This window comes from Talpa europaea, assembly GCF_964194135.1.
Source record: "Talpa europaea genome assembly, chromosome: 1".
Taxonomy (NCBI): Eukaryota; Metazoa; Chordata; class Mammalia; order Eulipotyphla; family Talpidae; genus Talpa; species Talpa europaea.
The window spans coordinates 41,652,145-41,667,909 of record NC_140073.1 but is presented as its reverse complement, the minus strand read 5'-3'; the positions used below and the strand labels follow the sequence as shown (position 1 = coordinate 41,667,909).

The 15,765-nt window shown below is 37.8% G+C and overlaps 1 protein-coding gene across 1 annotated transcript; it reads right to left on the bottom strand.

Moving 5' to 3' along the window:
* Positions 1-5,083: 5,083 nt before the first annotated feature.
* On the bottom strand, positions 5,084-6,040 carry LOC311175254 (olfactory receptor 6B9; the record flags this gene model as incomplete). Its single annotated transcript, XM_084240158.1, has 1 exon — positions 5,084-6,040. One exon carries the CDS (start codon positions 6,038-6,040, stop codon positions 5,084-5,086), a length of 957 nt encoding a protein of 318 aa, XP_084096284.1.
* Positions 6,041-15,765: the final 9,725 nt, after the last annotated feature.

Here is a 15,765-nt window from a genome sequence, read left to right as displayed (position 1 = left end):
AGAACTTGCTATCAGATGGATATTAGGTATGGTGAGTCCTAGGATTTGGGCTTGATTATATATTGTTTTCCTTCATGAGCATTCACTTCAGTATCTGTTTTTACTGTTGTTTGTTTGTTTCTTAAATCTTGTTTAAAGGAAATACTAGTTCATTTTTTTAAATGGAAATCTGCCTTTTTATCTGTGTCCTTATGAGTCACTGGTATACCAGGTTACCCATCATCCTGAAGGATCCTACTTGATAAAAATGACAGAATGAACTTTTGGAGATACAGTTACAGCCCCAAGTAAGTGGCAACACTTTGCAGGATTGGGGCAATATCTTCCAGGATGCTGTTCTGAACCAGTGTCCTTCAAGGGTGTTTTTTCTCCCACTACCAGTATCCATGTGATTAGGAATCAAAATGTAGAAAACGGAGTAACTCCTTCTTTACTACTCTTAGTGAACCATTGGAAAAATGTTTGCTTCTTATTTAGAGGTCTTAGTTCCAAAGGAAGTTTTCCACTAGAAGACACAGCAATGTGTTCCCATGAAACCAGAATCTGAGTCAGTCACCTGGCCACTTCGGGCTTCTTATGTCTCTGATTGACAGGGGATTGATACTGATAACCCAGGGGAAGTTGAGCTGCTACTACACAAACAAGAAGTGTGCTGAGGTAAGAAGGTGTTTTTCTGGGATGCAGGAGATCTGCTGAGAGTATCTCTTAGTACCACCAGATTAAAGTTAATGGTAAACTACAACAACCCAGTTCAGGCAGGACTTTAAATGGCCCAGGCCCTCCAGAAATGAAGGTTTGGATTCCCTTAGTAGGTAAAACACAAATAGCTGAATATCTGAGTGGCTTGTTGGAAGTAAAACAATATGGAGCAGGTAATTTTAAAATTCAATTAAAATACAAGTTAAGATCATGTGACTATGTAATAGTTATCACTATTTTGTTTTGGATGAATACAGGTGTATACAACACATAATATTTGGCATATCTATATCTATTTATTTCTGCCCTCCCTTGTGTAATCTAACATCAGATATATTATTAACTATACCACAGTACTTAAATTACAGGATATCAAAAATAAACATCATCTAAGGACTTTGCATCTTCTGGAAAGAAGATTATCACATTTTCAGTTATGCACAGATAGTTGTATTGAGTTAGGTGAAAGTATGACTTTGCTATTGCCTTTATTTGGAGATAAGTGTGATTTAGAGGGATGTGTAGGATATCCAAGTTGACAAGGCAAGGGCAATGATGGCTCTAGCTCCCAGATTTTCAAAGATTAATCGAGGTGTTACTGTGAAGCCATTTTGTAGACGTGATTAAGGTTCACGCTCAGTTGACTTTAAGTATGAAGATAATTTTATATCATCAGAAGGAACATGATTCAATCAACTGAAAGACTTTAAGAGCAAAACTAAAATTTCCCTGAGAAAGAAGAAATTCTGGCCATTGTTAGCCGCTTCAATGTATGCCCAAGAGTTCCAGGGTGCCTTTCCTGACAGTCTACCCGTGAAATTCTGATTTGCTTTGCCTGTCTTCATAATTGTTTAAGCAAGTTCCATGTAATAATAAATCTCTTAATACATATCACCTCTTGGTTCTTTTTCTCTGGTTGAATCCTTTTTACAACCAATACAAACTTTTCCACAGTGAAGGATAACTTTTACAACCAATTTAGTCACCTGAAAGACTTCTAACTACCATCTGTTTTGATACTTTATCTATTAATTTTTGCTGGTTCATTGTCTGATGGGTGTCCAGGAAAACCATAGTCTATTCACCGCTTTTATTGAAGATTTCTATTCAGCTATAGTTTATTCTATTTTTCCTTCTTGAATGTCATTTTTTTTTATTTTGAATACAGTAACTGGAGTACAATGCTAAATATGTAACATAGCTATAAAATCTAATTACATACAGCTTTAATCTTCAATTTTAAAACCAATGTTACTTAAATTTAAAAAATGTTAAAAAATGAGTGACAGACAGTTGCCATTCACACTATTTTCAGTACTTTTCTGTATGTTTTAAACATTCAGAAGTAAAATATTTAAAATATTAATGTGAAGAGAAATATAAAAAGCAAGCACATTAACAATTTAAGGAGAAAGCAAATATTTTTCTTTTTAGAGACAATACGATAACTCTTGGAAATCCAGCTCACTAAGTAAATAGAAGATAAGTAAGGACACACGATATTTGTATTACAAATGACTTGATTGCTATACTGAAAACTTAAAAATTCAGTTTTTAAGTTTCTAGAGTGGAAAAGGAATTTCAGTTTGTAAATATAAGTGATGAAGTTGTAATAATGATAAGGGGGATGTTTAAGGAAATCAGGCAAGATCCTGCATATCCAGGCCAAGTACCATCTAAGTAAAAGTACTTTTGTGGCCTTTTGTCAATATTACTGCTTCTCTTACCTGAAAAGGAGTGGGCTTTACTGAATCATCACTAAATTTTTTTAGGATCTAGCTCCCAAATGTTACACACACACAATTATTATGTAGATGTTCCAAAGTAGTATATGTAAACATGAAATTATATATATATGACATGTAATATACCAACTATATATGTACTATATAGTGTTATATACAACATATAATTATATACAAAATTATATATATATTTCATGCTCCAGTTTTCTTCACTTGTTGGAATGTTGACATTCTAAATATATTTTATATATTATGTATTTTATATATGACATACATGTTTATATAATACACATTATGTATATGACCATGTGACTGTGTGTGTATACTTACATATATAACATCTTATTTTCTACCTCCCTGCCATGACTAGTCTTACATGCTCTCTTTTTAATAGTGTTTCATTTAGAGCCTGAAAGAAGTTTGTCTGTCATATTTTCTTAAACTTTACAGTGTAATGAAAGTAAGATGTCATCAAGGTTAGCTGACTATAAAAGGAAGCCATAAATAGGTTACGCTACAAAACAGACTACAACAGAATCTCTCTATTCCACCTCTGATAGTGAGAACTTTTAAAACTGAACAAGGTCAAATAGAAAAATCTCACCAATAGAACTCTAAAGGTTAGTTAGATAATAACTGATTATTTTTTAACATTTTCATGAAAATAAAACTATTTTATCTTTCACTAATATATGTCTCTTAGAGTTTTGATTATTTCTTTTACTGCCTTATAAAAGGAAGCATTTAATTGAGCCCTCACAGAAAAGGAGATTTTCTTTGCTTCTGGCCACTGATTCCTGAATTACTGCAGTCAATATTTGCCGTGGACCAGCACAGCAGTAGATGATGAGGCCGCCTCAGGGTTGAGAGAAGCGTGCAGGGTGGTCAGGGCGTCGGTGAAAGAAATGACAAACAGACACACTTCAAGAGAGTGAAAATCTGAGTGTAATTTAATTTGAGTTGGTGATCAGTATATATATGTTTTCTAAAAGCATAGGAATGGCGAACATCAGTGAAGAAATCAGCTTGCTTATAGGTTTAGCTTATCATTGACAGGGCAGTGATTTACATCTGGACCCAGGCGCATTCCTAAGTAGTTAGGCTATTAATTTTACTTTTTGTTTTATATGATTACTTTTTGTTTTAACTACTCACTACCACTAAATTACTATTAATTAACAAGGGTGAATTTTACTTTTCACAATGTAATATTTTTATCATTAAGATTAATGCTAACAAGGCTAAGCATACAACAGAGAAATTATTAAGCTAACAGTTCTATTCATACACAGAGTTTAGTAACGTTTCATTTGAATTAGCCTAGTTACTAGATTTCACATGTTCTTTTTTAATCAGCAACCAATGACCTTTTTAGACAGAGAAAGAGAAAAGATTTTAGAAAGAGAAAAGATTTTAGAGAGACAGTTGTATTAGAATAAAGTTTGTGGGCCTTGAGAAGGCGAGATAAGTTTCTGTGCAGACAGCATTCCTGTAGTGGCTCCTGGTGGTCTTATCTTTCAACAGGCTTCCGTCTTATCTATGTCTTCAGGGAGTTTGCTGTTCTCCCCCCGTGCGCTGGTTCCTTGCCCAGCCGGACCTAGGGATTCCTAGAGGTCACTGCAGGGGGAGGTGCAGCAGGTATGTCTTCAGGGGGTTTTGCTGTTCTCCCCCTGCGCACTGGTTGCCCAGCCGGACCTAGGGACCGTGGCGCAAGCCATTAGCCCTAAGGGTCACCGCAGGGGGAGGTGCAGCAAATATTTTTATAGTTGCAGACTGTCAGTTAATGAAGATTTTTTATTTTATTTTATTTTTATATTCCCCATACAATTGCAACCCCCTTATTTTGACCCCAATCCCTCCTTTCCCGGCCCCCCCCCCAATATGTCTCTGGTTCATAGTTGTTTGTTGATTTTGATTTTTTCTTTCTTATAGCTATTCTTTTTCCTGGTCCCTTATTTATGTTTTCTAGATTCCTGCTATGAGTGAGACCATCTGGTATTTTTCTTTTTCTTTCTGGCTTATTTTGCTGAGCATGATCCCTTCCAGCTCCATTCAAGTTGCTGCAAATTGCATGTGTTTATCTTTATTGAATGCTGAGTAATACTCCATTGTGTATATGTACCACATCTTCTTGATCCAGTCATCTATTTTTGGGCATTTGGGCTGTTTCCAAAGCTTAGCTATTGTAAATAGTGCTGCTATAAACATAGGGGTGCAGGTGCTCTTTGGAATTAATGTTTCTGTGTCCTTTGGGTAAATACCTAGGAGTGGAATTGCTGGATCATATGGAAGCTCTGTCTAGTAGGATGAGGAATCTCCACACAGCTTTCCATAGTGGTTGGACAAGTTTGCACTCCCACCAGCAGTGCAGGAGAGTTCCTTTTTCTCCACATCCTCGCCAACATTTGTTGTTGCTAGTTTTTTTAATATGTGCCATTCTCACTGGTGTGAGATGGTATCTCATTGTCGTTTTGATCTGCATTTCCCTGATTACAAGTGATGTCGAACATTTTTTCATATGCCTGTTGACCATTTGTATTTCCTCTTTGGAGAAGTTTCTTTTTAGCTCTTCTGCCACTAATGAAGATGTTTTTAAGGTTTAGTCAAATCGTGAACTTAAAAGGAATGTCTGGGTCTCTTCAGAAAGGAGACTCTCTTGAGAAAAGGGCTAGTCCACTTGTCACGGTTTTTCTGATGGCATCTTTGACCTCCTTGTTCCTCAGGCAGTAAATGATAGGGTTGAGCATGGGAGTAAAGACTGCATATATGGCTGATACCAGTTTGTTAGAATTGAATGAAGCAATGGCCCGAGGTCGGACATACATGAAGATCACAGCTGTGTAGAAGATGACCACCACCGTGAGGTGAGATGCGCATGTGGAGAAGGCCTTCCGCTGCCCACTGGTTGAGGGGATGTGCAGGATGGTGGAGACGATGAAGGCATAGGAGAGGACAGTGGCTGATAGAGGAAACACAAGGATGACGATGGCTAGGGCAAAGTCTACCATCTCAGCCATAGAAAAGTCTTTGCAGGCCAACTTGAGGATGGGGGACACATCACAGAAAAAATGGTTCAAGATGTTATTGCCACAGAAGGCCACTCTGGAGATGAAATACACCTTTGCCATGGAGATAGTGAAGCCACTCACCCAGGAACTGATGGTTAGTTGAACACAAAATCCTGTGGTCATCATGACTGGATAGCGAAGAGGCCAACAGATGGCCACGTAACGGTCATAGGCCATAGCTGCCAAAAGTACACATTCAGTACAGGCAAGTGAGATGAAGAAATAGAGCTGGGTCATGCATCCCAGGAAGGAGATGGTGTTAGGATGAAGGAGGAATCCAGTAAGCATCTTGGGAACAGTGACGGATATATACCAGGCCTCCAAAAAAGACAGAGTGCCCAGAAAGTAGTACATGGGCTTATGCAGAGAACCAGTGACCCATACAGTCAGGATGATGACCAAATTTTCCAACAGCACAAACAGGTAAGTAATAAGGAAGAAGAAGAAGAGAAGAGCCTGCAGCCAAGGGACAGTAGGGAAGCCCACCAGGATGAACTCGCTGACCAGGGTGATGTTTTCCTTATACATAGTTAGGACACAAAGAGAATGTAATGATGAGAGCACCACATCCAAGAGTGGGATCCACATCACCAGCCAGGGGAACTGAGGCTACATGATAAACGGCAGTTACTTTATCTTTAAACTTGATCTTGGTATTTGATTCTGGACCTGGGGATGATCTGATACTTGCCGAGTGGCCACAGGATCCTCTAAGGAAAATCAGACATCAGAAGAGGACTTGAAAATAAATTCACCGTGGACACTAAGCTAAGCATCTCAAAGCAGATTCATGAGATCAGAATCAGGGTCAGGCCTTCAGATCTGGGTGAGAAAGCTGTCTTCCAGAATCACTGGAATAAATACTTTTATTATCCCAGATTTCGTGGGCAGCTATGAGCAGGAGGCCATGATGATTGGACTAAGTGCTGACGATGGTCCAGGAAGCAGGCCAGAGAAGCAGAGAAGTTCAACTTCTGGAGGAAATAAAAGCAGAATATCAAATGGAAAAATGCTCCTGAACAGAGTTGCCTGCCCTAGCCTACTCCTCAGCTTGTCTTAAGTCTTTTTAAAGACTCTGACAAAGGTGGTTAAAATTTTCTGCCTATTCTTATGTCCATGGCTTAAAAAGTTGAATGAAGAAGTATCTTCCCTCTTAGAATTATTGAATACCTTTTTATTTTTTAGATGGTTCCTAATAGCACTACTACTAATAATCATTTTATACATAAATATAATATTACATATCATATTTATATTTATTATGAACACATAAATATATGTTAATTGTAATATTATAGGTAATATTATAGATATGATATTACCTATAATATATAATCTCTATATATCTATTATATAGTATGGTTTATATATCAACATATAATATGTAATAATGATAGTTACATAATATATATTTATAATAATTCACATTTGACCCCAAATTAATTTACGTGATTATCAATATATATATCCTCTTAAAGACTGGTTCAAAGTTTTTGTACTGTAGGAAGTGTTACTTGATTCATTTTATCTACTTGCTGACTCTGAAACCTCCATGTTATGGACGCTGCTTAAAACACGTTGATTTAAGGAACTTCCTTGGGAGCAGGTAAAGAGAGTAAACATCAGAAGAGGCCTGGGCTTCCCTGTTGTACCTTATGACCTGAGGAGAGGATTGAAATTTAAAAACATTTTCTTTAGAGGTGGAGATAAAGGATGATAAAAGTAATGATAAAAACTGGATTGAGATTATAAGTAAAATTAACCTAAAAGAGAAATCTACTTTTCAAGGAGACCAGCAGAAATGACCTGGGAGGGAAAGGCAAAATTCAGGGAACTAGAAAGGAGGATAAGATGTGGAATTTTCTATATGTTCAGTAATTATTTCTGATTTATATGTACTTTGTGACCTAAAACCTTCAGAGCTCAAATAACATAGTTGTTTATATGTGTTGGAGAAAAGATCCAATGAACTAGAACTCAAATTTGACTTCTTTCTTCATTATAAAGAGTTATCCTTTAATTAATTTTAACAACTCTCTTGAGGAGGTAATTTTTGCCCAAGAGATATGATATATGGAAGCACATAGCCTAAATATGAACAATTACAGGACAAGGTTGTGAAGGAATTTTTACATGTAAATGCACACTCACTCATCTCAGATATGTCAGGACTCGGAAGCCAAAAGAGTGACATAGCAGGGGACTCAACATGGACAAAAGGAGCCTCAATATTGACAGAGCACTAGACATTAAGGAACCTACAGACCAGTAGAATGAAGAATTGGGAGATCTGCATTCTAAAATACTAAAAGTTTCAATAATGAATGCAGACTCTATAGCATTGTTAGTAGTTAAGATTCAGATCTCTTGAATCCTTATTAGAGATCTGGCCTCACACTGCATCTGAAAATGTGAAGATGAGAAAATCCGATGTCCCCATTCAAAGTCATGAGACAGATAAAGCAAGTAAACAAGTCATGACAAGTCCACTGTGTTATAGGAATAAGAAAGACACCTGTTCAGGCAGCCTACTGGAGGAAGGTACTAATATTGCACTCAAAGGTGACCTTCAAAGAAACAAGTGGGGACATCTTAATGCATCTGGGCAGCTGAGCCCTTCTGGAGAAAAATCACAGAAGAGAATAGATGAGATGATACCACCATAAATTTATGGCCATGGAGCTCAGCTGGGTCACAAACAATGGCTGGCTCTCTTTCACTATTTTTATTTTATTTTATTTTATTTTTATTTTTTACTTAAATATTTTATTTTATTTTATATAATTCTTACATTTTTTTTCATCTTTGCACAATGTATGCATTTTCATTTTGGTTATTATCCCCATACAATTGTACTCCTCCTTATTTTGACTCTAGTACTTCCTTTCCCTGCCCCTCCCTCCCTACCCCCCCCCCCCAGTCTGTCTCTGGTTTACATTTGCTTGTTGATTCTGATTTTTACTTTGTATTGATTAGTCTTTTTCCTGGTATCCTATCCAGGTCCTCCAAATTCCTGCTATGAGTAAGACCATCGGTATTTTACTTTTTCTTTCTGACTTATTTCACTGAGCATGTTCCCTTCTAGCTCCATCCATGTTGCTGCAAACTGCATGTGCCTCTTTTTTGATTGCTGAGCAACATTCCATTGTGCATATGTACCACATCCTCTCCATCCAGTCATCTGTTTTTGGGCATTTGGGTTGCTTCCACAGCTTAGCTATTGTAAATAGTCTTGAACTATTTTTAGATCAATTCACTCTCCACTTTTCCCAAAGACTCTTGCTTCTGATCACCAAATTGCCAACCTCTCCCTCCTTCACTCAAACAGTTTTACTTCTTTTACAAAGACAAAGCTATCAAATGTGTATTTATTCAACTTCCCACTACCCAATCATTATGCTCACCTTTTGGTATTTGCTCATTCCTTCCTTCTTTTCTAACACCAGTTCTTCCAACTACACAATTCTATTTCTTATATCAGAAATCTCTTTTCATAAATATTCACTGAGCACCTACTAGGTGACAGACACTGTGCTAGATGCTTAAAGTAACTGACCAGAAAAAAAAACAGTCCAAAATCCTCAATCTTAAGAGGTTTTATTCTAGTGGAGAGATACACCAATAAAACCAGTCCTCAAATTTTTGAATAAATATAATATAAATATAAATGTAGGTAATTATAAATTCTATGGAGAAAATAGACCAAGGTAAGGAAAAGTCAGGAGTATGGGGATGGTCAAGATAAACCTTGATAAGCGCCTCCCTGGTGGCGCAGGGGTTAAAAGACAGCACTATCAAGCTACTGCCAGCCTCTACAGCACAAATTCAATCAGGGAGCAACACACATGGTGCAGCAGGCCTCTTCTGCTTTGCCCGCTGCTCCCCTCAGCAGTGTTTTTCAGTAGATCTGCCTGTTCTGCTCCCCACTTCATCTCTGGTGAATCCTCTCACCTCCTGCACTTCTGCACATCCCAAAAGTGCAAAAATAAATAAATCTTTTTTTTTTTAAAAGATAAACCTTGTTGGGCCTCCCCAGTGGCGCAGCGGTTGAGCACTGGGTTGCGAAGCTGCCTGCAGCCTCTGCAGAGCCAGTTCGATCCCCAGCTGCTCCCCGGCCACCGGAGGAGGGTCCCACATGGCCCACAGACCTCTCCTGCCGCCCGCTGCTCCCCTCAGCAATGTACTTCGGTCCTTCTGCCTGTTCTGCTCCCCGCTCTGGCTCTGGTGAATTCTCTCACCCTCCCGCGCTTCTGACTGTACCCAGTGCTTGTATAAATAAATAAAAATAAATCTTTTTTTTTTAAATAAAGATAAACCTTGATAAGCAGAGACAGGAAGAAGGTGAAGGCATCAGTCACTGTCTGGTGACCTTAGGGACAACAAGGAGATCAGTATTGGAACAGAAGTGACTAGAAGGGAGAAATAAAGTTGAAGTAAGGACTAAGAGAGGGGATGAAGAACTTATCATCATGATCCATTTAAGCAGTGGTAATTCTGTTGCCTTTGCTCTGGGTGGATCGGGGCCATTTTTGAAAGGTTTTGAGCAGTTGAGGGACCTGATGATACTGATGCTTTAAAAATTCTTCTGTCAGGTTCTCCTTATCTGAATCAGTTCTTACAACTTTTAAAGTTAATCTGTCAGTTCTCTTTCTAAAAATAATTCTCTTTACTAGCCATATTTTTTGTATCTGCTTGAGAACACTGTACCATCATGTCACCCTTCTCTTTCCTTACCTTTGACTGCTTACTTTACATGGCTACTACTGTTCCTATAATATCCAGGTCATTTCCAATTTAAAAATGTTAGTTTTAGTTTCCCACTCCCTTACCCACCCTCCCTATTCACCACAACTCTTACACCTGAGCCAGGTAGTTCCAAGCACTGAAAACACCAGTAAAATAGATACTGGAGTTGTACAGGAGACAAAGGGAGGATTAGGATATAATGTAATAAGAATTACAATAGAACACCAAGTACTGGGAATCTAGAGTAGAGAATAATTCTTTCTGATAAAGGAGCCCAGAAAATCTTAACCACGGAAGACATTTGAACTGAAGTGAAACTTAGAGAGTTTTGGGGAGGAGGAAAAATATTAGAGACAGAGAAGAACAAATGCAAAGGTACAGAGTAAAGAGACAGAAAGTTAATGAGGATGATTTGCATCTAAAATAGAAGCAATAGGCAGGAAGGAGGGAAATACATTGCAATAAGGCAGAAAAGAACCTGCAGCTCTGTAGGGCAACATCCTCCTCCAAGACTGTGCCTGTGCACAACTGTCTTCCACCTGAAATTCCTTCTCTTTCTACCTGAAAGATGCCCACTTTGATAGGTTCATCCTATAAAACCATAATTCCCACTACCACCACTCACTTTCTGCTCACCACCCCCAGCTATTTGGTTTTGTAATACTTGTGGATCTCTACTTACCTGTCACCACTATGGCATTTGTGAACTCATTGAAAACATCAAGGTTATCCTATTTTCAGCTTGTCTTTTTATCCCAATGTCCAGCACAGTTCCTCATGTGTGGTTGGTGCTCGTAAATAAATCATTTCTGATGTTTAATTAAAACCGTATGCCTCATCATATTGCACTTTGTTACAATTTTTAGTTGGGGACCTGTGTAAGGCAGGTTTTCTTGGTTGAGTCTGGCTTGAAGATCTTGGTTCAGGAATCTAATCATTAGATCTGTGGAAAGGGTTCCAGAGACTATCATCAATATAGCCTCTGTGAGTATTTGCTTTTCCACTTCAAAGAAGTTGCAGATAGGTGGCAGAAAAGGGAAAAAGAAGAGAAAAGGAAATAAAGGAGAATCTTTGGAATAGTCTGACCTAAAACCTAGAAAATGTCTTCTCTGTGAAACTCAAACGTTCCATGTGATTCTACTCACCTGGGAAAGAGTCTGGTGTCCAGAAGAGTTACAGGAAAATGAACACTGATTCCACTTTTATTCAAAGAAAATTCAGCATCACCTCAATTCATATTTGCAGTAACACTTTAAAACCCAACATTGAAAGGTTATTTCTGGGCCTTTTGGATGACCCTGCTTAATGATAAAAGCCAATGATGGAGAGATTTTTCTTTTTGTATGTTTTTTCTCTGTATCTATTCAATGTGCGTCTCTTTCCACTCCACTCTCTCCCTTATTTTTGTTCTCTCATTTCTCTGTCATTGAACCTGGATTGGCCTTGAAGTTGAATCCTCCCACAGTCTCATCTGAGAGAGCTGAGAGCTGCACAGGGCCAGGATGAAGTGAGCCCACTGCTCAGTAGCGACAACTGCTCTTTAAAAGGCACATCCTTAGGGATATGATTCACAGATTCTCCAGGATTTTCAAGAGCAACAATAACAGAGAGTTAGAGAAATGTCCCTAGTGATCTCCAAGAGTCAATAACAGAATATGCTAGATGATGAGCCAATGAAGAAAGGAGAAGTAACAGGTTCCTGGCAAATCAGTCTGGTGACTTATCCTAATCTTAGTCCCAAATATTTATTTTCTCTTTTTGTCTAGAAAGTGAATGTTTTCTGTGACATTACTTTAAGGTTTTTAATATTATTCAGAGGGGCTAATTATGATAGGGTCAAAATATAGAAAAGTTGATTTAAGTGTTAATAGGACATTAGAAGCACAACATTCTCTCCACTCCTTCCAACCAAGAGAAGTAGTCTTAAACTTCAAACACTGACAATTGTACATAAAGCTAGGGACTGAACGATCCTGTGTAGAGCAAATTGAGAAGTAGCCAATTTTGAATCTTATCTTTTAAAGAAACTGCTCTTGTTTTCACGCTTCCTTTTGAATTTTTTAAAATTTATTTATTTATGCATACAAGAGCTGGGGTACAGACCAGAGATGTGGGGGGTAAGAGGATTCACCAGAGACAGAGTGCGGAACAGAACAGGCAGACTGATGAAATACACTGCTGAGGGGAGCAGCGGGCGAGTCAGGAGAGACTGTGCCATGTGGGTTGCTTCCTGGCTGGCCGGGGATTGAACTCGTGCTGCAGAGGCTGCGGTTAGCTTCATAGGTTGCGTTTTAACCCCTTGCGCCACCAGGGACGCCCCCCTTTTGAATTATTTCACATTGCTTTTCTCTTCCCTACCTCTTAAAAATAGTGATTCACAAAGGCTTCGAGGAGGAATATCTCTCCATAGAGATCTAAAAAGGACACAAGCAAGGACTCAAAGCAAAGGAGGGCGGGAGACCATGCAGAGGACACATGGAACAGGTAGCTGATGGCATCGCTGCTCCCAACATCAGATTGCAGCATTTTCTTCCTTCTAATGTTTTCTTCCTCTTCCATGTCTCCTGTTACCTTAGAGTGAGAAGAACTAGGAGACCATGACTCAGTGGTCTGGAGGAACAGTGTCTGGAGGAAAGTACAAGACAGCTCAGCCTTTCCAAGTACAGAAGGAAGTTAGGCCAGTGGAACTAGAAGTGACCTTGTGCTCATATCTGAAAACCATAAGTGTAGTGGCAGCAGCTGATTGTCACTGTGCAATATTTGGAGATTTTCTCAGTCCCCTGTTAAATCCTATCCTGTTAGAGATTAGACGAATAAATATAAGTTCACTGAGAAACAGAATTTTGTCACCATCTTTAGAGCATTCTTTTAAAATTGTTTTTGCAACTAAAAATAAGACAAAAACAAAGATTTTTTGTTAATTGCTTTTATAAAAACAAAAAGTTATAAAGGACATATCAAATTATTTTATTAATATCCTTTATTAAAAATAAAATTAGGTGAAATAATTATAAAATTCAATAGAACAATACAGATATGTATTTTTATCACTTATCTAATGTAGGAGTTTATTTGATATTTTTTGAACTCTGCTTCTTAATATTCAAGATTTAATAATTTATTAGCAATAGTTGAAATATTAGAATTGTAGGACAATTCCAGATATTTTAGGGAATATAAAATTATTCATTTAATATGTAACACCAGAAATCTCTGAATTCTTCCAAATTTTAATATCTTCATTCAGAAACAACCCAGCCAATCAAATCACTAAGGTCACCTCTATTTCATAAATGGGAGAACTGCCATCAGAAGGGCCATCTGTGAATACATAAGAGCAGACCTTGCAAAAATGGAGATAAACACTAATAAAGTACATTTCTGCAATGTGCTAAAGACTTCATATATATGATTTAGTTTAATCCTTTTAACAGCTCCATAAAATGTTACTAATATTCTCAATTTTCCAACAAGAAAAATCAAGGTTCAGAATAAATAATAGTTTTCCCAGGATGATTGTATCAGCCAGTGTTCAATAACGGAATATTGATAATAGAGATCACCAAGCTAGTTTCAGCATACAGACATGTTTGACACACACTATCCCACAATTCAGAAATGAAGAAACTGAAGTTCAAAGATGCCAAAATTCTAAAAACCTATGGAAACACAAAGCTAACAATTGGTAATGCTGCTGTGTAAGCTTCAAAGACCAACTATTTCCCAATATCCTAATTCCCAGTGAGGCTGCTTTAAAGGTCTGGTTTTGTGAACAAACATTGGGGCTATTTTTTGACAGATCTTAAAATATAGTCTGATTTACCCTGATAATAGAATGAAGGAAACTAAAAGGGAATAAGCAAACGTGTGCAGTAAACTGACCTAAATTATCTCAGAAAGGAGCTAAACATTTCCTAGTGGCAAATGCGGTCTTAATAATAAATAGCAGAAAATCTGGGCACAGTGTATTCAATACCTGAGTTTACCTGTTGAATAGCAGAGAGTAGTTCAGAGCAAAAATGGAATAATTTAGGCTCCCACTTAAAATGGACAGGATGGTAGCTTTTTCTGATTATTTCTTTCATATACTTAAATTTTCCTATATGTGTACTTTCAGTTCAACTTTGTAGAATTCTCCCTTGTATATTACACTTCCTTATCTTGTCAGCAGGTTCCTCAAGACAACCAAAACTCCCACTGGTTTTAGAAAAACCTGTTTGCCTTTCACCTTATTTGAATACAGAACATAAGTTATATTGATTGAAGATTTCAGCTAATACATATAATGATGAAATGATATCCCATTGTTTGATGATAATAGTCACAAGAATACAAGAATTCAAGGGCTTAAAAGAAATGTCTCGGGCCTCCCCCGTGGCGCAGTGGTTGAGCGCTGGGTTGCGAAGCTGCCCGCAGCCTCTGCAGTGCCGGTTCGATCCCCGGCTGCTCCCCGGCCACCGGAGGAGGGTCCCACATGGCGCGCAGACCTCCCCTGCCGCCCGCTGCTCCCCTCAGCAGTGTACTTCGGTCCTTCTGCCTGCTCTGCTCCCCACTCTGGCTCTGGTGAATTCTCTCACCCTCCCGCGCTTCTGACTGTACCCAGTGCATGTATAAACAAAACAAACAAACAAATAAATTAATAAATAAAACATGCCTCTAAAAAAAAAAAAAGGAAATGTCTCAAGAGACACACACACCAAGTGCAAAAGTTGCAATAATACTGAATCATTTAACTGTCATGAAACAAATGTTTCCACCCTTTTAATAAAAAATGAGCTGCTATAGCCCAAGCTAAAACTGACAGAGAATTGTGAAATGATCAGTATTATTATTTAATATTAATGGTTGTCTAGCATCACTAACCGAGGGCAAGCATAAACAACACTCACCGCCATTACTGCCACCATTATCATTAACCATCATGTCTATAACTTACTGGCTGGATTGCTTGGTCCTTGCAGACATCTACACTTGTTAATTAATGTGTCCTTAGAACTACTATCACAACTATCAGCCTCTTAGATATAAAGAAATCTAAAAGCATGGATTATAGAGCTAGATTCATAGGTTCAAATTATAGCTATGATACTTATTAAATGTACGCAAGTATTATTAAATGTACACAATTATTTAATCCCTTTGTGTGTGCATGAAATTTTGATCTGAGAAATCAGGTAAATAATCATAATGAACCCATGGTAGCGTTATAAGAGTAAACTATTTAATTACATATACTGATCATGAGCAAACGGTATGTTTGATTAATATTTGTCATTACAAAATAATTATTAAATATATAAAAGTATTGACTTATTTTTAAAATAAATCAAGATTAAAGCAACAATGTGTCTTGTTCCTATTTTGATTTTTCCTCTCTTTCATGCTGTCTTGTCTTTGAGAATCTGTCTATAGAGAAATGCTAAGATAGTCATGCTAAGTGTCATGGGAATGGCTTCCTTGCTGGACACGGTCTCTCCTCCAGGCAGCAGGACTCAGTTAAGCAGAAG